The sequence below is a fragment of the Diutina rugosa genome, assembly GCF_008704595.1.
Source record: "Diutina rugosa strain CBS 613 chromosome Unknown scaffold23_size180195, whole genome shotgun sequence".
Classification (NCBI taxonomy): domain Eukaryota; kingdom Fungi; phylum Ascomycota; class Pichiomycetes; order Serinales; family Debaryomycetaceae; genus Diutina; species Diutina rugosa.
Genome location: NW_022995068.1, coordinates 103,836 through 127,288, shown reverse-complemented (window position 1 = coordinate 127,288; position 23,453 = coordinate 103,836). Strand labels below are relative to the sequence as shown.

General features: G+C 50.1%; 11 protein-coding genes across 11 annotated transcripts in view; 5 read left to right on the top strand and 6 right to left on the bottom strand. All coding sequences in view use genetic code 12, as the record gives it.

Annotated features, from left to right (window-relative positions):
- The window catches only part of DIURU_000356 (uncharacterized protein), a gene marked incomplete at both ends in the record, with an annotated part of 2,455 nt that extends 633 nt beyond the window's left edge, over positions 1-1,822 (top strand). The window contains one exon of the mRNA XM_034156335.1: positions 1,397-1,822. Coding sequence (XP_034014878.1) covers positions 1,397-1,822 — 426 coding nt within the window. The remainder of the gene's footprint in view (positions 1-1,396) is intronic.
- A 14-nt stretch (positions 1,823-1,836) lies between these two features.
- CGR1 (Cgr1p) lies at positions 1,837-2,745 on the bottom strand (the record flags this gene model as incomplete). Its single annotated transcript, XM_034156324.1, has 1 exon — positions 1,837-2,745. One exon carries the CDS (start codon positions 2,743-2,745, stop codon positions 1,837-1,839), a length of 909 nt encoding a protein of 302 aa, XP_034014877.1.
- Positions 2,746-3,037: 292 nt separating this feature from the next.
- Positions 3,038-4,012, bottom strand: DIURU_000354 (cell proliferation protein; the record flags this gene model as incomplete). The annotated part of the gene is made up of 1 exon (XM_034156313.1): positions 3,038-4,012. The coding sequence occupies one exon, from the start codon at positions 4,010-4,012 to the stop codon at positions 3,038-3,040; it is 975 nt and encodes a 324-aa protein (XP_034014876.1).
- A 766-nt stretch (positions 4,013-4,778) lies between these two features.
- Positions 4,779-6,353, top strand: DIURU_000353 (chaperonin-containing T-complex subunit; the record flags this gene model as incomplete). The annotated part of the gene is made up of 1 exon (XM_034156302.1): positions 4,779-6,353. The coding sequence occupies one exon, from the start codon at positions 4,779-4,781 to the stop codon at positions 6,351-6,353; it is 1,575 nt and encodes a 524-aa protein (XP_034014875.1).
- A 980-nt stretch (positions 6,354-7,333) lies between these two features.
- DIURU_000352 (SKN1/KRE6 family beta-glucan synthesis-associated protein) lies at positions 7,334-9,250 on the bottom strand (the record flags this gene model as incomplete). Its single annotated transcript, XM_034156291.1, has 1 exon — positions 7,334-9,250. The coding sequence occupies one exon, from the start codon at positions 9,248-9,250 to the stop codon at positions 7,334-7,336; it is 1,917 nt and encodes a 638-aa protein (XP_034014874.1).
- Positions 9,251-10,745: 1,495 nt separating this feature from the next.
- Positions 10,746-12,794, top strand: DIURU_000351 (SKN1/KRE6 family beta-glucan synthesis-associated protein; the record flags this gene model as incomplete). Its single annotated transcript, XM_034156280.1, has 1 exon — positions 10,746-12,794. One exon carries the CDS (start codon positions 10,746-10,748, stop codon positions 12,792-12,794), a length of 2,049 nt encoding a protein of 682 aa, XP_034014873.1.
- A 289-nt stretch (positions 12,795-13,083) lies between these two features.
- DIURU_000350 (mRNA splicing protein) lies at positions 13,084-13,344 on the bottom strand (the record flags this gene model as incomplete). The annotated part of the gene is made up of 1 exon (XM_034156269.1): positions 13,084-13,344. One exon carries the CDS (start codon positions 13,342-13,344, stop codon positions 13,084-13,086), a length of 261 nt encoding a protein of 86 aa, XP_034014872.1.
- An 810-nt stretch (positions 13,345-14,154) lies between these two features.
- On the top strand, positions 14,155-14,424 carry DIURU_000349 (uncharacterized protein; the record flags this gene model as incomplete). The annotated part of the gene is made up of 1 exon (XM_034156257.1): positions 14,155-14,424. The coding sequence occupies one exon, from the start codon at positions 14,155-14,157 to the stop codon at positions 14,422-14,424; it is 270 nt and encodes an 89-aa protein (XP_034014871.1).
- An 800-nt stretch (positions 14,425-15,224) lies between these two features.
- DIURU_000348 (uncharacterized protein) lies at positions 15,225-16,685 on the bottom strand (the record flags this gene model as incomplete). The annotated part of the gene is made up of 1 exon (XM_034156246.1): positions 15,225-16,685. The coding sequence occupies one exon, from the start codon at positions 16,683-16,685 to the stop codon at positions 15,225-15,227; it is 1,461 nt and encodes a 486-aa protein (XP_034014870.1).
- Positions 16,686-18,726: 2,041 nt separating this feature from the next.
- On the bottom strand, positions 18,727-20,391 carry SST2 (GTPase-activating protein; the record flags this gene model as incomplete). The annotated part of the gene is made up of 1 exon (XM_034156235.1): positions 18,727-20,391. One exon carries the CDS (start codon positions 20,389-20,391, stop codon positions 18,727-18,729), a length of 1,665 nt encoding a protein of 554 aa, XP_034014869.1.
- Positions 20,392-21,592: 1,201 nt separating this feature from the next.
- Positions 21,593-23,167, top strand: ORC4 (origin recognition complex subunit 4; the record flags this gene model as incomplete). Its single annotated transcript, XM_034156224.1, has 1 exon — positions 21,593-23,167. One exon carries the CDS (start codon positions 21,593-21,595, stop codon positions 23,165-23,167), a length of 1,575 nt encoding a protein of 524 aa, XP_034014868.1.
- Between the last annotated feature and the right edge of the window lie 286 nt (positions 23,168-23,453).

Genomic DNA, 23,453 nt, shown 5'->3' with positions numbered 1-23,453 from the left:
GTACCTCCCCCCTCAACCGTACTCGCACCCGCACCCGCACTCGCACTCGCACCCGCACCCATACCTCTCGTACCCGCTCACGCCCCCGAGCGACATCGCCAAGCCCCAGTGGGTTGCTCCCACAGGGTACTATTAGCATCTTTTGCATCTCCCATAGTGACGACTAACGACCCCAGCATTTAATAAATCATCATCAGACTAATACATTATAATATCAATTCATAAAAATCAATTCATTTTAGTCGAATCATTTCGTAGGGTATTTTGGTGCGATTTTTGGTAGTCGTGCTAGCTGGACTAGTGTCGGCGGTGGCCGACGCAGAATTCGCTATCGGGGCTTAGGCAGGCCCGCAGCGGCTTCACCTTGCAGCCGCAGACGGATGCCTCCTCTGGTCCCGATCTGAACCAATCGAACTCCTGAGAATTATGGGGAGTACGCAAGAGAGTTAAGGTTTGACTTGTAGTGATCACGGTTGATCAAGTGTTGGCTATAGACTTTGATGATGAAAATGGCTAATTCGCACGGGGGATGACCTCTAAAAGCAATAGCGCTTGTAAAAGAGTATTGTGCTAGCAGACGCAGCGTCTGGTTCGCGTGTTACGAGCCCTTGTCCAGAATTTTATTTTTGTTTGCCAAAGACTATTTACTGTGGGTGTGGTCCCGCTTGGCGCTGGCCCATGACCGGAATTTTTTTTTTTTTTTTTTTTTTTTTTTTTTGATATATGATGATCTCATAGTTTCTTTTTTCTTTTGCTATTCTATTTACTTCCACCTGCATCGCCCACTGGCATTCTTGGCACTGTGTGCAGGAGACAGCACCCCCCTCCACGACCACTGTCACCCAGCGCCCGCCACCCACACCCTACACCGCAGCACTTAATCGGTAGCGCAAAAAGCACCACTAATTATTGAAACAGTGCCGCACGAAAGTGAGAAGGCATTTATGGTTCAGACAAAGGGCTTTGTCCCAATCGGGTTAATATCACCGAAGCCAGCAAAACTCTAGTAGTACTGGTGGTCACCGTTTCATGCAATCGTACGATGCCGTAGATTGCAGTGTCCGATTGCAGTGGCCGTTTGCAGGGTCATTTGCAGTGGGCGTTTGCATGGCCCGAGGGAGTTTTACTAGGCACTAGGCGCTAACAGCTACTACGATGTCTAGTGAGATAACCCGCAGTGCGTACTGCAGGTAGTGGCTACACACACGCCACCAACAATTGCCCCCAAATACTGCTATTATCACTGTGCCTGGGCCTGTGCCATCTGCCTGAATGTCGCGGCCGTCACTAAGCTAATATGCACTACCACTCTCGCCCTTAGCCTCGTGCCATCTCATCGCATCGCAAAGACATAGAGAGAGAGAGAGGAATGCCGTTGTGTATATGTGGCCAAGAGGCCAAGTACCGGTGCAAGTGTGGGGTGAGATACTGTCTGGTGGCGTGTTATAAGGCTCATGACCATAAGGAAGTGACAACAGAGGCGAGTGTGGAGCAGCCATCGAAAAGTGAACTCGCGGCGTCACCTTCCCAAATAGGAAGTCAAGACCAGAGTACGACTACAAGAGCTGATGACGACGAAAAGACTCAATTCATTCAGCTGTTACCACCTCAAATCATCGAAATGCTCAAACTGCCCACCCTCCAATTCCATTTGGTGACGTTACTTGAAATCATTAATCGGCCCATCACCGATCTTCCTGGCCGTCAAATGGACGTGGCCAAATTGAAACTTACCGCATTAAGAGAAGGAGGCGCCGAGGCTAACGCCGAAGTGGAAGATTTCGTCGAGGCAGTGCTCGACCATCTACAAAGTCTGTCATAACCTTATGATACTATCTATATGTGCCAGTAATGCAATTGCTGGTTGATGACACGAGGAATATGGAAAATACTACCTCCCTGGCCATCATCAGCTTTACCGGCAAGCGTGGGGTGGGCCGTGGTCACGTACCCTTGGCCACCAACACAGGTGGTTAAAGGAGACGGGATATCGAAATCCTCGATGAATTGGCCTTGCCACGAATAGTGAGCAACTTTTCCGTGTCCCCACACCGCACTATAAAGCCCCAGCTCGTCATAGGCCATGCCATCGGGCTCTCCTCCCGGATACTTCAGTGAGAAGTCAAAGAACACTTGTGGCTTTGGAGGGGTGGATGTTGATGTTTCCAGCAAGTCATAGGTGACCATACGGAACTGTTTCAGATCGGTAACGAATAACTTATTATCTTTGACCGCCATTCCATTGGGGATCTTGATATTGGGCACTACCACATCGCACTTATCAAAATGAGGAGTAATGCGATATACTCGGCCTTCATCAGTCATCAGGTCCTCATAGGGGAAATCAGTCATCGTCCCGATCCACAAGTTCCCTTGAGCATCGATTACTCCATCATTACTCCGCAACCGGGTCTGGTCGTGCGGGTACTTAAACCGGTAGTCAAAGGTACCGGTAAGGAAATTGGCCACTCCGACGCCGTACTTGCAACAAGCCACCACGGTATCAACACTCGTAGTAAGACCGATGAAACCAACACTATCGTTCGGGTCACGGAGCGTGATCACCTCGTGGGCCAGCCAATTGAGTTTGTAGTCCTCGTCGGGGTCGAGGAGACACCGGTGGATTTCGCCCCGTTTGATGTCGACCCACAAAAGCAGGTGGTTGCGCCCGTCGTATTTGACCCCCTCGACAAGCTCGCCGCGGTAATCTGAGGGTGTGGCCCTGGTGGTGGCTTGGGAAACCATGGTTTTATATATATTTTCAATGGATAAAAGGAGGGGAGGGGTCGATGGAAGGGTGCGGTGCGATAAGATAAATGAGGGGTGTCACGTGACCTGTATATAACCTGATGGAGACAACCCCTACTGAAATATGAAACTCAGCAACGTTGATTTGAATTGTAAATTCTATTAGGTGTAGATGCTATTCAAGTCTTAGACTGTAAGATAGGTCTTGAGTGCTCATCTCATGGATTGATAGATGGCAATTGTAAATAAAACCATGACGTAGGTAGATGGCTTCATAATTTACACAGGCTCATTCCTTGGCTGCTTCCTCGCCTCGTTGTTCTAGTTGGCGCCATTCTCGGGCCAATTCGGCCATTTGTTCGGCATCGTGAGCAGCACCAACGACATCAGTGGGGACCATCAGTTCCAGGTATTCCATCGTTTTAAACCGACCAAGGTTATTTTCATCGACCACTCGTAAATCGTGGTCACCACCTTCAATCAATTCGTGCCACGTATACAAAAGAGGCAGCAGTTTCCTCAGAAACGGATTAACGTCGATGACCATAGGCTCGCCAGTTTCTGGAATATACAAGTCTAACACAAACAGCTTCATCCCCAACTTGTTGACAATATTAGGAACAAAATTGGTGATGGTTTGCTTGTGTTTCTCCCGATTTTCCACGAGATGAGGGTAGTGGTTCAAATCACGCTGACTGGCGCCAATGATGGTTCCATCACGAATAAACACTCGGAACTCGTGCAGCGGGTTGATATCCACCCACCGTCTTAGTATAAGCTTGAACAGAACCGTATCAATCAGTTTATCTTCACCTTCTGAAACTTCCGAGAAAGGGGCAGTTAAATCGTCTCCAGCGTGGTCACTCAGCTTTAAAAGAAGTAGGACATCATCAGCAGAGTGGCATCTAAGCGTATTAGCATTGATCCAACGAGCATCTTTCGGTGCCAGCCAGTTAAGCTTGGGGAAGGGGAAGTCACCCACAAGCGAATTAACCTGGTTATAGAAGTCGATAAGCTCATCCAGCCACACATCTTGTTGAGTGGTTTCATCGTCGCTATCGTCTACCTCCTCCACTTTGTTATTGGCGTCGCCAGGAAGCCTAATCAGGTCCTGGTCGAGGAACCTATGGAAATCGGGAGGGATGGCGATGATCTTCAGCGCCGGCGTGTACGCCTTTAATTTGGGGTACCACTGGTCAAATGAACACGCAAGCACTTCGTCTCGAGTCACCGGTAGCTGGTGGAACACGGCTGTAGTTGTCATTAGGTAGGTATTTGGGTATGAGTATGGGGAATGAGGGGAAGATCTAAAAGATGAGATGGTGCGAGCGATGGTCATTAAGTATAAACTACACGCTTAGTAATGGTGTTTGATTAAACGTTCTTTCCACTTCGACTGATTCGATTGGCTTTTTCGTGGTGGTGTGTTTGAAAGCACGTCATCGATTTCGTAGACAGAAGATGAACGTGCTGAAAAAAAAGTGTAGGAGACTGTGAAACAAAATCAGCATTGTATTTTTCGTTTATTGTATAGTCAATTGATTCAAAGATGTTACTTTCCTTTTGAATCGAAGCTGGTGGAAGGTGATCGATCTACCCTTTGATCGTAGCTATCATCGCACCCATCATCACTGAATAGTAGTTGATTTACGCTTGATTTCAGTCAATTGACTAATTCCTGACCAACAGCAAATTAACTATAATCTTAAAAAAACAAATTGATTGGTTTCAAAAGTCAATCTTCTTGAAAATCACGTCATTACTTTATTTCAGCCCTCACCCTTACTCTCACCCTTACTCTAAAGATGACCTACCCCTTAACTTCACCAATACTGGCTCAAATTTAACAAGAACTTCACACCAACTATAAAAACCATCAATTAATCCAAATATACTCTTACAATACCCATATCTCCTCTCTGTTTACCAAATTTACTCCCCCCCTAGTCCCGAGGGGGCCGCGCGCATCGGGGGAGACTTTTTCACTGAGCGCTCCACTCCTTAACCCTTTAACCACCAATACAACCCCCATGGCTGTCGCTGCCCCCGCCCCATTCAAGGACAAGGAGAAGCCGCAGGAGGTGCGCAAGCTGAACATCCTCGCCGCCCGTGCCGTGCTGGACGCCATCCGCACCCTGTTGGGCCCCAAGGGGATGGACAAGATGATCAAAACCAAGAACGGCCAGATCATCATCTCTAACGACGGCGCTACCATCTTAAGGGAAATGGCGGTGCTCCACCCGGCGGCCCGGATGCTTGTTGACGTGTCCCACGCTCAGGATATCGAGGCCGGTGACGGTACCACCTCAGTGGCGATTTTGACGGGGCTGTTGCTTGGTGCCGCCGAGAGATTGCTTAACAAAGGGATCCACCCGACTTTAATTGCCGAGCTGTTTCAGCGAGCCGCCCAGCGTGCCTGCGAAGTGATTTTGGCCATTGCCACCAAGATCAGCCTCGATGACCGCGAGGTGTTAATGAAAGCGGCGCTGACGTCATTACTGTCGAAAGTGGTCAACCAGTTCTCGCTGTTCTTAGCGCCGTTGGCGGTCGACTCGGTGCTTAAAGTGCGCCAGGAACTGTCGGTGGACTTAAACGATATCCGCTTAGTCAAGCGTATTGGTGGTACCATCGACGATACTCAGATGATCGACGGCGTGGTGCTTAATCAGACGGTGGTTAAATCCGCTGGTGGCCCTACTCGAGTGGAAAAAGCTCGCATCGGGCTTGTCCAGTTCCAATTGAGTCCGCCTAAACCGGATATGGAAAATAACGTCGTCGTCAACGACTACCGCCAAATGGATAAAATCCTCAAGGAAGAAAGAGCCTACTTGCTCAACATCTGTAAGAAGATCAAGAAGACTAAGTGCAATGTGTTGTTAATCCAAAAGCTGATCTTGCGTGATGCCGTCAACGACTTAGCCCTCCACTTTTTGGCTAAACTCAACATCATGGTGGTTAAAGATATCGAGCGTGACGAAGTGGAATTCTTAAGCAAAGCCCTCGGGTGTAAGCCTGTGGCCGATATCGATTCGTTCACCGAAGACCGGTTAGGCCACGCCGATGTGATTGAAGAACAGGACGTGTTTTCGCTGAAGATTGTTACTATCACTGGCATCCCGCAAAAGAATACTAAACCTACGGTGCTGATTGTTGTTAGAGGTAATAACCAGATGGTATTGGACGAAACCGAACGGTCGCTCCACGACGCCCTCTGTGTGGTGCGCTGTCTCGTGAAGCAGCCGGCGCTTATCGCCGGTGGTGGTGCCCCTGAAATTGAAGTGGCTCGCATTCTCACCTCAGAACTGCACAAGTTGCTGGGGGTTGAACAGTTTGTGTGGCAAGAGTTTGCCAACGCGATGATGGTGATCCCCACCACATTGGCGGAAAACGCCGGTTTAAACCCGATTGCCGTGGTCACCGATCTCCGTAATCGTCACGCCATGGGTGAGAAGAATGCTGGTGTTTCAATTAAACGGCTGGGGGCCTCCAACACCTACGACGAGCACGTGTTGCAGCCGGCGTTGGTGCTGACGCTGGCGGTGACGTTGGCGCTGGAGTGCTGCAAATCGATCTTGCGCATCGACGACATCGCTTTTAGTCGCTAATGGTAACGAATAGACAGAAAATGATAGGAAATTGTAGTAGGGTTGAGGCTACCCTTGGCCCATTGGCATTATCATCGGTCGGGGCTTGTACCACTATAAACCTCGTATGACGATTGAAAGTGTTCTATTATGGTTCAACGTCACTTCCAAGTGATTTTAATATCAATCTGCTGGCACACCTGGATATCCTCAATCTAAATCCGATCCATTTAATTTGTATTTATCATTGTAGGCTGAGAAATTGTTAGCCATTGTGTAGATAGAATTTCTTAACCATATGTGAGAAGAATTGGAAATAAAATAATTTGTTGTTGATGCTTACTGTAAATAGTTGCTTCGCCTGGTTTTGACAATGGCTCAATTAAGCTTACGGGTTATTTCCGTTGCCATTACCAACCACAGCCAAAGGTCATATTTTCTTGTTTGTACCAGGTTGTGGTGCCATGATCCTCTCATGCACTCATCCTCGAAAATATGGAGGGATGCTAACCGGGAACCTAACTCGGGGACCCAACCGGGAACCTAACCAGTTGTCACGTCCACGGTAGACTCGGTTTGGCACCGGGTCATGCGCCAGCAACCGAAGCGCCAATTTGCGAAGTATAAACCTGAAATGGGATCAGCAAACATACTACAAACAAATATTATCCATTATTCAGTTTTTTTTTTTACCCCAGGTAATCTAACCACCAGTGGGTCTAATTTTAGAAGCTTATCATGTGTCATTAACCATAGAGACAGGGCTATGGGGGGCCCTTCGTAAATTCAATTGGTGCAGCGCGGTTGCGAAAAGCAACCACAGGTACGCGTCACGTCAAGAATAGAGAAATAGTCAATAACAGCAACTGACAACCGTGGTGAGATCCAAGACTCGCGTCTACGCCAATTTTCAAAAATATTGGGGGAGACCGTAGTGCCAGTTTCCGATTGAGGAGGTTAAAAAATGCTGTGGAGTATAATACATGTGTTTGCGTAAGGGATCATTCGCACCCAAGAAGACTATTTTTGGGCCACGGATAGCCGGCTTTGGTGAACAGCGTCAAGTTGACATTAGAGTAGATGTCGGGGTGGGCCTGAATGTAGTTTTGCGTCGGGTAGTCCGTAGGGTCACAGCCGGTATTGATCTGGTCTTTAGGCTGGTAGATGCGGACGTAGTCGATCCGGTGGGTGGCAGGGAAGTTGAGCCCGTTCCAGTCGATGTAGGCCCAGTTGTTGGAGATCCCCAAGTTCATAATCACCAGCATCGGCTCCTTGGAGATGCGCCGCCAGCCGACATTGCCGTTAGGGTGGAGGGCTTTAGCTCTCATCGTCATCGTCGGGTCTTGCCCCACGAACCACGTGATGTAGCCGTCGTCGTTATCGTGGAGATACTCAAACGCATACGTCTGGAAGTGATGAGGGCCATCGCCAAACTCGTACCACGACCGGTTGAGCCGGGTCACCGCCGAGATCGCTTGCTGAAAGGGGCCACCAGCGTAGGTATTCATCACCGTCACCAGCTTATTGTGGATCTCGACGAACTCGTAGTCAGGCATGTACCAAATGTCATAGGGAGCTACCTGGTACAGTTGAGAGACCCGACCGTTCTCTTCGTGGATTTCCCCTTCTAAAATATCGATTTCAGGAGCACCACGGCCAGTACCAGGGTTAGGGTGCAGTTCACCTTTACAGGTACACAGATTAAGTCTTTGGCCAGGAAGGAAGGAAATACCATCAGGCAGTGATTGGTTGGCGGTGATACCAGCATCGCACGACTCGTACGTATAGGGCCATACCCCGTCGGTAGTGGCTAAATAGCCCGGTCTACCCAAATTGCCCATCGTCCATAAACCCGGCCATAACCCAGAAATGTTACCGTAGTTAGGTAAGCGGGCGGAGATCTCAATGTGGCCCTGAGTAAAACACATTTTGTTCCACAGTTGTACCATCCCTGACCGGTAGAACATATCGTGGTTTTTGAATGCGTCCATCCGTAAGTTTAACGTGCCTTCAGCAGTGGTGGCAGCGTCAGGGTCGTACCACTCCAAATCCTTAGTGGCGTCGTAGTGTAAGTCGACTGCCTGCCAGAATTGATCATCACCGTCGTAAAAAGTACGCCCTTCAGCATTGAACTCGTCGGAGAATACAAGCGTCCAGTCGGAGCCATCTTGAGCCTTTTTGGTCATGTATTCTTGAGGAGTATCAGGGTCAATAAGCGACGTGCGGAGCCCACCCATAAGTGGGTATTGATAGAGAGTAAGCACTTCATAACGTTGAGGGACAATTTTGGCACCGACCCCAGAATAAGTAAACACGGGAATAAGCACAAACACTGCTACTGCGGCGAGTATCATCCCCACGAAGGCGATGGCGGCGTTCCTCAGCTTAGTATCCATCGTCTTCAAATCGTACCAGAACCGGTTTTTATCGTATTCAGCATCAGCCACAGGGTCAGGATTGTGTAAGTAGTCATCGGGTTCTTTATCTTCGATGCTTAGAGGGAATTGGTGGGCGGGGTAGCCACCAAACGGCAGCGAGTCAGGGTCATAAGCGATTGAGGGGGACGCCAGCCACCGTTGATGGTCTGGTCGTTGGGGAGGCAATAATGAGCCTGACAGCAGCGGTCGATTGAAATCGGGCGATTCAGAGCTCCCCAGCCCACTGCTGGGATAACCACTCGTATCTCTATTGTGGTAGCCACTAGGGTAGCGACTGTCTCCATTCTGGTAGCCACTAGGGTAGCGACTGTCTCCATTGTGGTAGCTGTTTTGGTAGCTATTAGGGTAGCTATTTTGAAGATTGTTCTGGTCATTTGGGATCAACCTTTCATGCTCTTCCTCCGGCTGGAACGGGTTCTCCACCAGCAGCTGGGCCAGGGTGTCGCTGCTGGAGGTGTGGGTCAAGTTGCGGGTGAACATCCACTGCAGGCACCAAGATCACACGCTTACCTTATTTGACAGAACGGAACACCCCCATAGCTGCCGCTGCTGCTGGCCTATATATATCTCTTCCACGACTTCGCCTGCCAGGCTTGGCGGAAACTCGTTGACGCTTGCCGGTGGTCGCATGCCAAGAGTGGGCCTACCAAACAATGTGGCAGGGCGAGAACGATACCAAGAAAACGGCAACCACAGGTAATGAAGCGATAGCAAGCAAACAGCTTCAACGTAATCCCAAAAGACTTTCGTAGATAGGCGTGGAGGTGTCGTCTAACCAGTGGCTTTTGGTAGACGATGGCGCGGGGTTGGCTGTAGGTAATAATGGCGGTTCCGCCGTACGCGGTGGGGCGAAAACAGCATCAAACATCAGCGAGTTTCACGACAAGACATCCAGCTAGCACGAGGGGGATAGCGACTGCGCCCCGTAGACGACTTGGTTTACTGGCTCCATTGCTCTAAATGCTATCAATGATACTGGACAAGAAATCAGATGACGATTTTTTGTCTTGGTTTAGGTGGAACGACACGCTCAATGTCTCTTTGTTAGTTAGCCGATAGAGTGGATTTTCCGAGTGGTTGCGGTGTTTGGTTTCAGTGCAAGTAGCAGGCGCTGTCATGTAGAGCACCTCTCAGCTGATGAAAACTTGGCACTTTTACTACTATTAATATAGGTTTATGGCGCCACTGGCATTAAACACCGCTCCATGTTTAGTGGTTGCCTTATAAGTCCCCACAAGCAGACAATCGCCGATCGCGATGATCGGGCGACGTGGCCGATCTACGGGCCTAGCTACGAGCACAAGGGGGGCTGCCTGAGTCCACCTCAATGAGATAGATGAGGGTGGGTACGGCCGTGCTGAATTATTCCCATCTGGGTCGATGGCGCCCCGGGGCTCCCAACAGGGAGACGCCCCTCTCCAGGAGGGGGGCAGACGCGTGGATTGCACCCATCTCTCTACTAACAAAAAAAAGTGTGGCCGCCTTGTTGGCGAGGTACGCGTCCTGCACACGACCGCAAAAGAAAATTGCCTTTGCCTGCTGTATACACTCCCATACGCCTGTGGCCCGCGGTGATGCCAGCGACACCCAATAGCCACCATGGCCAGATCGAGCGCAGTGCAGCTCGCTAGGGGCCAAGACTTCGAGGGAATGATCCGAATGATCCCGCCTGACCTACGCTATTTTTTGTCCGATCTCTATTGCCCATCGTTTACCTTTCCCCCCTCCCCTATAACCCGTCTGTGGTCCGGGCAGTTGTATATTTACCTCTTCTCCAAATAAGCTCTGAGGTGGGCCATGGCTCTGCACCAAACAGACGCGCCCTGCGCTTCGCCTCGTTCTTTTTTTGACCCGCTCGATTCGCACTGATCGCTGGCGAAATACTCTCTTCAACCATCCAAGAAAACGGTTCCCGCGCCTTGGCAGCACCCCCTCTCGTTTCCCCTGTTATCCTGCTGACTCTTGGCTACCCGTGATGTCTCGAGATTTGACGTTCAACTCCCGCCACCACACCGACGCCGCCAACGACCAGGCGCTGCTGCTGCTGTCGCGAGGGTCCCCCGACCCGTTCTCAGACAGCCACCAGGCGCTGGTGCCGGCCATGGCCTCGTCGGGCATCCGCCACCCTCAGGGACCGGTGCCGTTGCCCCAAGATAGCTTCGGCAGCGCTACTCCCGACCTGAGGCTGACGCTGGCGCTGCCCCACGACGACGACGACGGCCTCTCGTTCCAACCCTACCAGCACCAGTACCCCAGTGTCCCCGAGCTCGGGGCGCTGGGCGCCGGCACCCGCTTGCTCAGCGACCACGAGTACTTGCGCCAGCTGCTGGCGCTGCCCCTGTTGCACGTCCCCGCCGAGTACGACCGCTACCCGCTGATGGAAGGGCTGCGCGTGGTGCTGCTGACGCTGTTGGCGCTGCAGTGGAAGCACTACCAGCACGAAAACCCCCTGAGCTCCGACGAGAGCAACCCGTTCATCTCCCACACCGATTTCTCGCCGTTTGGCGGCTACCCGGCGACTCAGTTCCCCCTCCACATCGACGATAAAGAACCCGACGATTACCTCCATAATCCTGACCCTGTCGCCGACGCCGAGTACGAAAAGAACCGGTTTATCTACGACTTAAAGACCGCCGACCGTCGTGTCATTGGCGGCATCTCGGCGTTGGTGGTGATGGTGCTCGGTGCCGTTGCCATTTTCGTGCTTATCCCCGTGTTCACCTACTCCGGGGTCGGCAACCACGTTGTCCCCCAGCGCTACGAAGTGCTCACTCACTACCTGTACCCGCTTATGGGGGCTATTCGTACCTCATTGGTGGACCCCGATACTCCTGATGAGTACCTCACCAAAAAGGCTCGCGACGGCTCCGAATGGACATTGGTGTTCTCCGACGAGTTTAATGCTGAAGGGCGTACTTTCTACGAAGGCGACGACCAGTTCTGGACCGCCCCCGACTTGCACTACGATGCCACTAAAGATTTGGAATGGTACGACCCTGACGCCGTCATCACCGATAAGGGGACCGTCAACTTGAGAATGGACGCGTTCAAGAACCACGACATGTTCTACCGGTCGGGTATGCTCCAGCTGTGGAACAAGTTCTGCTTCACTCAAGGGAGATTCGAAGTGAGTGCTCGTCTCCCCTTCTACGGTAATAAGTCAGGTTTGTGGCCCGGTTTGTGGACGATGGGTAACCTCGGTAGACCCGGTTACTTAGCCAGTACCGAAGGGGTGTGGCCTTACTCCTACGAAGCCTGTGACGCCGGTATCACCGCCAACCAGTCGCTGCCGGACGGTATCTCCTATTTGCCCGGTCAAAGACTTAACCTGTGTACCTGTAAGGGTGAAGACCACCCTAACCCTGGTACTGGTCGTGGTGCTCCCGAAATTGATGCCATTGAAGCCGCCATGGGTGACGGTATCGGGCAAGCGTCGCAGTCGCTTCAAGTGGCTCCCTATGATATCTGGTACATGCCTGACTACGACTTCGTTGAAGTGCACAATAAGCTGGTGACAATGATGAATACCTATACCGGGGGTCCCTTCCAACAGGCCATTTCTGCCATTACCAATTTGAACTGGACGTGGTACGAATTGGGTGACGGCCCGCACAATTTTCAGATCTACGGGTTTGAATACTTAAACGACCAGGATAATGGTTACCTCCAATGGTTTATTGGTCCTGATCCGACGATGACGGTCCACCTGTGGGCTTTACATCCAAACGGTAACATCGGGTGGCGGACGTTGCTGAAGGAGCCGATGTCGATCATCATGAACATGGGTATCTCGAACAACTGGGCCTACATCGACTGGAACGCCCTCAAGTTCCCCGTCACCTTCCGCATCGACCTGGTGCGCGTGTACCAGCCCAAGGACCAGATCAACGTTGGTTGCGACCCCCCCGGCTACCCTACCCAGGAATACATCAACAAGCACAAGGACATCTACTACAACGTCAACTTGACCTCGTTTGAGAAGGCGGGTTACACGTTCCCCAAGCACAAGCTCATGGGGTGCTAAAAGTGATGGTTTTTCACTTGGTGGGTTCATTTTTACATTATAAGGTTTTCACATTGTTTTCGCTTTCATTTTTTTCGTTTGTATATGGTTCGGATAGAAGATAATAAATACACCAAAAAACCGTCAATAAGAGGCATCTGACAACAACTGATTTATTGAAGATTGAGTCACTGTCATCCAAAACCATATTATCAAATTAAGCATTTCAACTCAAACTCAATAGAGCACCTCACGAGTCTGGTGATAGACCTCAGGTTCATCTGTTAGGCTCAATACCACAAGGTTGGGATCACAGTTGTTCGGCTCCCCTAATGTACAACACGTTATTGCACCGGACAAACACTTCGCCGAGCTCTTCCGATTGTCGCTTACCGTCACGAAGCACCAGTTCGTGACACAGCTCAATCTGGAGGTTCATATACTTATCGACCGCCACCAACGTCCCTGAGTACTCGGTGCGGTTCCACTTGAGCCGCACCACGATGGGCTTGCCCACAAGGTTCTTGACAAACACGTGCGGGTACACGGCCTGGAGGTTAGTCGATGCCATGGACGGCTGTCGCTGTTGACTTACGGTGCTCATGCCAAATGAGTACACGCGCTGACGGCTGATGGGGGGGGGCAGGGCGATGGTTGTCGGGGGTAACAAACCTTTTTTCCCAGCGCGCATCGACCTTGGGAGTTATATGCAGGACATATAATTGTGACAATGGGATAGGTAGTGTGGCCTTAAGTGGTGTGTAGGTGGCCGCCTAAGCCTCGTACATCGCTTACCTCCGTAGATCTTAGGCAAACGAACACCCGCGGGAGGGTCGACCTTAATATTCAGGATGATGTAGTTGTGCATTATGCCTGTACCGCGCGTCCATTTTTAAATCCCGAGACACCACCCCGTCACACCCCACATACCATCATCTAACCTCGTTTAGTCATGTCGCCCCGGGGGTGTTGTTTTCAAACAATAACTTCGTCTAAACTGTAAGCTAAAAGCGTGTNGCCTCAGATTGTTTTTTTTTTTTTTTGTTCCTAAGCCCTCATCATTTTTTTATTGGCAATCTTCCTCGGTTAATACAAGCAGTAGAGCCACTATCTTTTACCAGGTTAATGGGGGTAAGGAGTTACACCCTGGCCCTTACTTCCCCTCTGCACGATGACGACTAGCCATCGACACACCCCCGAAAAAAAACGCGGCGGCGCAGGACGCCCTGCGTCGACATTCCGCAGTGAATAAATGATGAACTACCGCAGGAATTGGCGGTGGCGGCATGTGCCTGGTGCCTGAGTTGTTTCACCCGTCTATGGCTCTCAACACTTATATATACCGCCTCATCTCATCCGTTTCTTTAACTTCCAAAAAACCATGTCGACCCTCGAATCGCTGCTCATCCAAGGCGCCATCCTCGTCGACACGCTGCTGCTGCTGCTTACCACGACGCTGCAACTGGCGAGCTACTTCAGTGACTTGCGAGCCATGACCAGTGTTGGCACCACCGAGAGTGCCCTTGCCAATAACATCACCACCGCCCAGAAACCGGGGTCGCTGACCTCGGGGTCCCACACGCTGGCGACGCTGAAGTGGGGCATCATCACCGTCACCGTGCTTGTGCTGCTGCTTATCTGTGCGGTGTGAAAAGTGGCTGATATTATTGGCTCACCCCTTTGTTCTCGCATTGTCACTCCTTAAAAACCCGTGGCACAATAATTTCTCGAAGATGGGCGATACGACTCTGGCAGCCCTCGTCGCCCTCTCCTTTGTATTCTACATCTAATAGACACGCTTACCAACTACTTCATCCTCGGATCTTCTCGGGACACGGCCACAAAGAGGCAGCCTCGCGCCCCTTGTTTACCTTGTCAAATTTTTTTGGATTGTGCGTATTTTCGTGTACACGGTGCAGGTCGCGCTTACACCCCCTCACATCGACAAACAATATCCCATCGGGTATCGAGCCACAAACTGGCAGGTTCGCGACGGGGAAATTAATTCAGTAACGTATCCTTTTGACGGGACCATTGTCAGGAACAATGCCTTCCCTAAACGTATTAAAACACTGTATTCAGTTTTATGAGCAACCGGTGTTTATGTAAATTGTGTCAGTTGTGGGGCGGTGACAAGCCGGGATATGCCTGCTGCCATTTATTTAGCCGCTGACTAGGCAGCGACGTGCCTCCTCCGATTGTTAGAAATGCCCGTCACCGGCGTGGAGCTAGCAATTGGGGATATTACACCTGGTAAACGCCCCATCACGTCATAGAAGTGCTGGTTGCAATAAGTGTCTATTGTTAATCGTAGCTGGAAAACTAAGTGTCTATTGTCTGGGATGAGATCGTCAGACGACATCGACAAGATCGTCTAGATGGTCGCACGTCGTCAAGATGGTTCTGAGGGTGGTTTATGTACAGGGAAGAAGTATAGGTGTTGGTGACGAGTCACTGGTGGTGGATCTTCGGGTAGAGGATGTGTAAGGCGATGATGGGGAGCCACACGACTCCGACTAAACCTGCCATAAGCCCAAACGCTCCTAAATAGCCCATCGACGCGAACATCGGCGGGAAGTAAAAAGGACCGACAAATGCGTGGGTTTGTCTGATGGCAGTGAGGAAAAGCGCCACCTCCGACGCTTGACTGGGCACCAAATCGATACAGTACGCGATTAACGTGGTGGTAATCATTTGAAGACCAAACAGACCGATGACAAGCCCCACCAAGGGAGAGATATTGAACGTGTGTAAGTTTTGCACCTGCACGCCAAATACCACGAGGCCGACGATGGCAGTGGTGAAACCAGGATAAGTGAGCCAAAGGCGTTGGCGAGGGTTAGGGTTTTTCAGCTTTTTCATAAGCCAGTCACTTAAATAGCCCGTGTGTTCGCCGACGATAAACCCAATTAAAAAGGCAATAAAACAGAGCCCTAACGCCTGCGGTCCCATTTGAAACTTGTGGACAAAGATCTGAGGTAAATCGACATTGGGAGCAATATTGACATAAGTGAAACACACACAATTCACAATGGCACAGAGGAATACTTGCCAATTGAGGAACAATTTCGCCGGGGCAAGGATTTTGGCAATGGTGACGGGGTTATCGTCCCTTACTGGTTTCAATGTCCACCATGCTTTCAGCCATACTCCTAGGGGAGCTATCACTTGCGATTTTGGGTCATAAAGCGTTTCTCGTCCAAAAATTAAATAGGCGACAAACTGAGCGAAATTAGTCGCTGAAAACACCACGTAGATCCACTTGGTAGCAATTCTTTGCATGACAAACCCCATAAAAATCGGACCGGCAATGGTACCGATATTTACTGATAATGCCCATACCCCCAGTCGCGACGCTCTCTGGTGGGCAAACGTCGTTTCTTTAACCACTGCTCCACCGACAGCGATGCCGGGAGATATGAAAAACGCCAGGAGACATCTGAGCGCCATGAGGGTGCCGTAGTCCGAGGTGGCAAACACCGAGCCGATGTTGAACGCCATCAGCCCTAACACCGATACCATCAACAATTTGTGGCGTCCGTAGCGGTTCATGATCGGGAGCCACACCCACGGCATCCACCCGATAATGACGATCTGGGCCAGGGTTAAATACAGCGCTCTTTCGATGGTGACTCCCATATCTTCGGAGAACTGTTCAAAACCAGGCACTTGCCCCAGCGCTTGAAACGTCAGGAAAAACCCATGGAAGGCCACCATCGACAACTGGAGCCATTTCTGAAACAGCGGCCAGTTCAAAGGGTCGCCATCGCTCGGCTGGGGAAGCGGGTCCAAGTGCGCGGTGCCATGGCGGTGGACAAGGTACTGGTAGTGAGCGCTGCTGATGTCGGAGCCGACCTCGTCGGTGTGGTGGTCGAGCCCGGCCTTGTCGTCCTTCTCTAGCGAGGCCTCCATCGACAGGTAGAGAGATAAATTGCTTCCTCTGTGGTGTGCCTCTGGCCGAGGCGTTTGCCAAGCGAGGACGGCTAAACGAGGTAGCGATGCGGCTACCCTTTTTCGAAGGCGTTATCCGGGGAAACGGGTGAAGGGATATCGGGAAGCAGAGCTTGGCAAGCGGTAGGCGATTGGTCAGGCCCCGGTGGTGTGACCACTGCCGAAAGAAAAATATACGTTACGGTGTCAACAAAGAGACATCTAACATCATCAGAATCTGAAGTGAATATGACACATCGTATACGATATACCTAAACGGGATACTCCCGAGGTGGGCTTAGATTGGGATAAATTTCAGCTAACTTTAATATCTATCAAACTTATAGTATCTTCTAGCAACTCTATTCAAGTCATAATGCTTTAGTTTTGTCTGTTTTCCTCCTGGAAGGCATCTTCGCTGACTGCCTTGATGTAGTATGTGGTGCGATGCTAGAGCGATGCCAGATGCCATGCCCGCTGCCAGCCGACTTATTTGCTCAGGCCGATGCCACTAGCCACGCTCACCTGCTACGCCTCCAGTGGTGGCTTAACACCCGATAGTTACTAATGGTTCCCGCGCAATGTCTACAGTTTGTGCTTCTACTGTACTCGCTCTGGCTAGCCTTAGGGTTGGCGACTGACCAAATTTCTCGTGACTAGTTGGTACTGCATATAATCGTAAATTATCATTAGACGTAGACTGTAGATACTGCATATAATTGTCAAAATACTGCACACAGTGGGTGATCGACGGGGGTGGGGTCGCTCAACCCACTGCAATAGCAATGAACGCCCAGTGCCCCCACGTCTCGTCGTTGTTGTTGTTGTCGTCGTCGTCATCAGCACCAGTCCCACCACTTCATTTTCACCCCACCAAACCAATTTTTCCCGGTTTCTCGCTTCCCCCCAGTTCCCAGCCACGATGTCGTCGGGGGTCGTTCGCCAGGTGCTGCTTGCGGCATGGCTCACCACCGTGGCGGTTGCGCTACGCCTGGCCAATGAACGAGCGCTGTGTGGCGTCCGCTGATTACACCCCTTCGACGACACCAAGGACGATGCCAACCCCACCACTAGGGCTGGCAAACGTCGCGTTTTCGTTAGGTACACTTATCTCCGTAGATCTAGCTGTTTTTATTCGTCTTCTGCGCACACGATTACCTGGTTGTCCCGATGGTGAAACCTCGCCGCTAGCTCGCCAACTAGCGGGTTTGACGTCAGACCGTCCATACAAATGTTTCTCGCCGTTGCCGGGAGAATCGTTCTAGGCTATCGTCACCCAATGGGTCGCATTTTTGTGGTGAGGTTCAGATTTGGTTGGGGCTAGGTAAACGCCGCGGCCCCGCGCAAATGGTCTGGTGTGGCTCGGACTTTGTGTCGACGCTCTGCCCTGGAAGCTACCCAACACATTCACCGCGCAAACGTGCGGGCTAAAGCGCATGTTTTATGGCGAAGCATTTTACGTTTCTGGGGAGAAGCTTTTTTCTTTTACGGCGAATGCGAACGGGGCTGGCGCGCTGGCTGGTTGCTGTCGCAGTAGGGTTTTTTCCTCTGTTGCGAGCCCGGGATAAGTATACTCTCCACCACCAAAAGGAACGCGTATGTGGATTTAAGCTCAGCTAAGCATGGTTTAAGCTTTGCCAAGGCAAATGGAAGGCTCACAGCCAATAGATAGGCCACGTAGGAAGGCATTAATCTTCTTGAATTTGGGACTTTCTCTTTGTTTGGTTCAATTGGCTTAGATGGCTGAACTTATCGGTTATGACGATACACTTAGATCTCATTCTTAGGAGTCTTGAAGAGAAGGGATGTAAGGAGAGACATGTAAAAATGCATGTGAGCTTTTTGATAAATGGTAGTTCTATGATTTTATTGCATTTCATTGCTTGTTTCTCCATCTCTGACCTCATTAAGCATTGAAGTGCACAACTTCATATTATCCAGCAAAAACCATTAACTTAAGCTCTTTACGGCGGACTATTTCACTTAATTGAAATTATCGTAATTTGGTATTATATTGAATATGCTACATGCTGAATAGTTGGACGAAGCGAGGGAAGTTATCGGTCTCCATTACGCGGTACAAGTGGTTCATCACTCCCCGAAACGCCATCGCCAACCGGGCCAAGTAAGCCAATTCCGATAATGACAAGGCGCACTGGTTTTCGTTGATGGGCCCAAACACTTCCTCAGTGACCGATTCTTCCAGGTACAGAGGCGGGCGTGATTGGTCGGCGGCCTCAAACGTAAGCTCCTGAGGCGTGTGGATAAACTCACCCACTTCTTCAGCGTCAAAGTGGGCAGGATCGGCAAATAACCGGGCAACCCGAGCCTTAAGTTTCAGCTCAATGTTCACTGGGTAAGGCAGATCGTCACTAATGTGGCACACAAAGATCTGGAACGCGGTCAGCTTACACTCGGTGATCGCCGACACCACCGCCTTGGGCTCAATCATCAGTCGCTGGACAAGTCTCACGAGCTTATCGATGCGGCTTTCAAACCACCACAACTTGGTGTATGCCTCTAAGTTTTCTCCGGCAAATTCTAGGTCTAAATACTGTTGGAGAAGTTGAGCTAAACCAGGGTCTTCAAGCACTTGTCCAAGCAGTAAATCCAGAGACGCGTCAGCAAAATACGCTTTGATCCACCCGTCACTAGGGTTTCCTTTAATTGAATCAGCAAACGGATTGAGCGGTGGCTGAGCCCATCTAAGCGCTGCCAAACCACGCTCACTAACGGAGTAATAACAACTTCGGTGAGGAGTAAACTGTCCTTCTGCCAGTCTCAGCGGAGACTCTAATACCGCCTGAATTAACCCCATATTCACCATATGTGAAGCAATCACCACTGCCTGTCTAGGAGAGTCAAGATCAGTACAATCCATGAGCCATTGGCATATCCCTTTCCCAGAAAAGCACCGGATTACTTTACCTACATGTTTTATCAATCTCAAACCAGCAGCCGACGAGTAGTACTGGCTTAGCAGGTCCAGTTCCGGGTTGGTATAGTAGCGGTGGTGATACGGCAGCACCTCAGCCTTTGCACTAGAGCTAGAGCTGATTGATTGTGGCATCAGGTGCAGTCTTTTCTGGGGTAAACCTGGGTAGTTACCGTGCGCCAGTTGAATAGAAATAGGGTCAGGCGGGTTAAACGGGTCCCACACGTTTGGCTGAGGTCCCATCATCCACGAGAAAATCAACTGAATTAATTTTGGGCTTAGCAAAATCGTATCGTCAATCGGGTTCCGTTGGAAACTGATTAAGGCGAGCGAATTATAGTTCAGGGTAATGATCAGCGGCCATTTATCCGGTGCCACGCCGAGCTTAGCGACAAATCTAGACACGACAGCCACTCCCTTAGCCGTGGGCTGCATCATCGTACTATCTGAAGAGACAGTGGCCAACGTACGGTCGCCAGGACAGTACACCAAATGAGCGTCAAAACAGCGGGCGAGAAGCTCGCGACCAACATCGGCATTAATCTTATATGAAAGAGTGGTTGAAATATTAGTAGTGGTCACTTTCATCGCCATATTGCCTAGCGCTTGCAACGCCTGCGACGTGGTAAACCCGTAGCTGACCCGGCGCGATCCGAGTCGGATGCGGCCGCCGGAGGCCTGTAAGTTGAGCGTCATCACCATGATCAGGAAGATCTCGAAGAGCTTGGCGCCCAGAATTTTGTCCTGATCCATATATCCGGTGGGGGAAAAACTGAGATGTGGGCCAGACACTTTTCGCAGCCGCTCCGTGGTTTTATAGCCATGGGGAAGGCGGCACGCAAAAATTTTAGTGCGTCTGTAGGTAGTGTCCGTATAGACGCGGTACCTGACACTCGGTGGCCTGACCATGCATGCGGCGATTCTCGCAACCACCTGGCGATGAGCTAAATCGGGGGGGTCGATGAAGTCTAAATCTTATATGTTTGAGACCTATTTTACTCAATTGGTGATTGACTACTACTTCCCGACTTTCTGACGATGAATTATCGGAATTTTCATGCAATTGATTGCGAATTTCATCGTATCGATGCTGGGGGATATGCAGGGGTAGGTGGTTCGGATTTAGCTCGCGAAGTACATCTAAAGCTCTTCCCACCACGACCAGCGTCACTTACACGGCATGAACGTGCCATTTACGATGTAACAGGGACCAGTTGGGTAACTGAAACACGCTTGTAACCGTGTAAACATGAAACGTGTCATCGGGTTTCATCTTTGTGACACTGGCATCACCAACGGTGGTTTATCCACGGCTGTGGTGGCAAATATTCCCTGCATCGGATAGGCCCCACATTCCCGTGCCGATACATTCATCCGCTTATGTTATCGCAAGTGTACACCCGAGGGAAATATGGGACTACGCCTTACGTCAACCCTAAAGCAGCTCTATTTTTGGTGGTCCATTGCCACCGCCCAAATTGGCAATAGTGACCACCAGCCCATCCGAGGCACACAAGCATGTCATGATTTAGCCTATCTCAACAGACTACTCATGATTTACAATGGTTTGGTACCATTTTCGATCGTTTCATAATCACAGTACACTCCTATCCCATTTAGGTGGGAAATTCCGTTGTATTTTATGAGACGGTTTCGTGTTCTCTAAAGATTAAAATAGCTTTAAAAAGTAGACAAGAATGAATTGGATGCATGATACAAAGTTTTGATGAACTAGTGCTCTGTCATGTAACCTGAACATAGCTCTGACCCTGTCTCCATTTATATTAGTGTTAGCGAGTCTGTGTTGAAAATTCGTTGATCCTCTATTTTTCACCCACAAGTTTCACTGTAGCCATTTTTTCGCGGTAGTGAGTTTCTTGCTGCTCTGTCTTTTTTTCCCGTGCCAAGTTCGCACGGGGGACACAAATGGTTTGTTGGTCGCGCACAACGAACAATGGACCGCCATGGGTTCACGCGGGAGCTAAGCGGTACCCCCGAACCTAACAACCACCAAGACCAATTGAATAAGCTCGATGAAAATACCTCGCAAAACGCGTTCCTCGACCAGTTGCGCAGCGCCAGCAGCTCCCCTCCCAAACGATCATCGCCACCAACACCTTCAGACCCGCTGCCTCTGAAAAAGACCCGGGGCGAGCCCTTAGTCAGTGTCCACGATGCCGACTTAGTCAGAGAACAAGTGACACGTCAGTTGATGGGCGACTTCCACTGGCTCGAACAACTGCTGCTTGGACTGACCTATAAACAGCTCCACACGATGATCACCAATACCGTGCGCGACCATGAGGGACACTCTGTTCTTCTAGTAGGTCCTCGTGGCTCGGGTAAGACGGCGATGGTCAATCGGGCATTGGACCAAATCAATCGGGACTACCCCGACCAATTTCTCCCAATTTACTTGAACTGTTTTATCCATAATGCCGACCACGTTGCCCTCCGAGAGATTGCTCGAACGATGGATGCTGCTTGGCGACAATCAGATGAGAACGTTTCGAGTGATGCTAAAGTGTTTGAAACGAGACTGATCAACGATACGTTTAACAATGTGTTGCAAACGTTAGAGAGTGGTAATAAAGACCGTCTCGCAGTGATTTTCATCATCGACGAGTTCGATAAACTTGCCCTTTCACTGTCACAACAAACACTCCTATATAATTTGTTTGAAGTGGCGCAAACGCTGAAGAATCCGATGTGTATTATTGGTATTACTCCGAGAATCACGCTGAGAGAGTTATTGGAGAAACGGGTACTCTCCCGTTTCAGTCAACGGGTATTGGCAGTTAACCATTCTCGTACTAAAGAACAGTTTTGGCAAGATTTACGTCCCGGCTTACGTGTCCCCGAGAGTGTGGCGGCTCAATTGGATAACCCCAAATACGCACAAATATGGAACCAGTGGGTCGATAAAGCCTATGAAGAGAATACTACTCTAACGAGAATCATCTTTGACGTCTATGCCACCACCAAGAGCTTCAAACAGGTCAACCAGCACTTGGTTACGGCGGTGACTCGCATTACTCCCGAAGACCCATTACCACGTGATCTGGACTTGATTCGTCTCGTGATGAACCACCACCCGTATAATACCATCAGCCAGCAGATTGCTAGCTTACTGCCGCTAGAGCTCCACCTTGTGATTGCCGCCTGTCGTGACGCTGAAAAGCGAAACCTGGAAGGCGTGGTCAACTTTAATTCGGCGTATAAAGAGTATAAATTGATGATTGACGACCATAACACTCAGGCAGCCGTTGGTGGTACCAATCTGCGATTGGAGCTGATGATTCTGGCTCAGTTCCAGGTGGCGCAGCGTGTGTGGCTGATCGAAGTGTGTCGCAATTGCTGGCGCAATTTGTTTAAGATGAAGGTATTGGTGGAAGTATCCGGTACGGGGATTGAAAGTAACGCTAAGATTATCCCCGACCTGATGATGGTCCAGTTGGACGTGACGTTGATGGAGGTAAGACACTTGACGGTGGAAGGGTCCATCGAGAGAAGGCTCACGGTGCTTTAGGCGTATATAGCCAACTAATGCAAAACGTATACCAAATCAAGTGATGGCAACAAGATATAAAGACAGCAAAACACTCTAAGTTTACAACGGTAAGTAATGCCTTCCTTTAAGTGATTACTGAAGTACCATTTGATTATTACTGATGTATCATTCAAATCTAAAATATTCATGGCAATATGACAATTGCTTATAATCCTCCATTTGGGTGTACTCAAAGTTGTATCGAATCGTAAGTTTTATTTGATATAAGTCTAATTCTTTTTTTTTAGTGTAGTCATTCATTCAT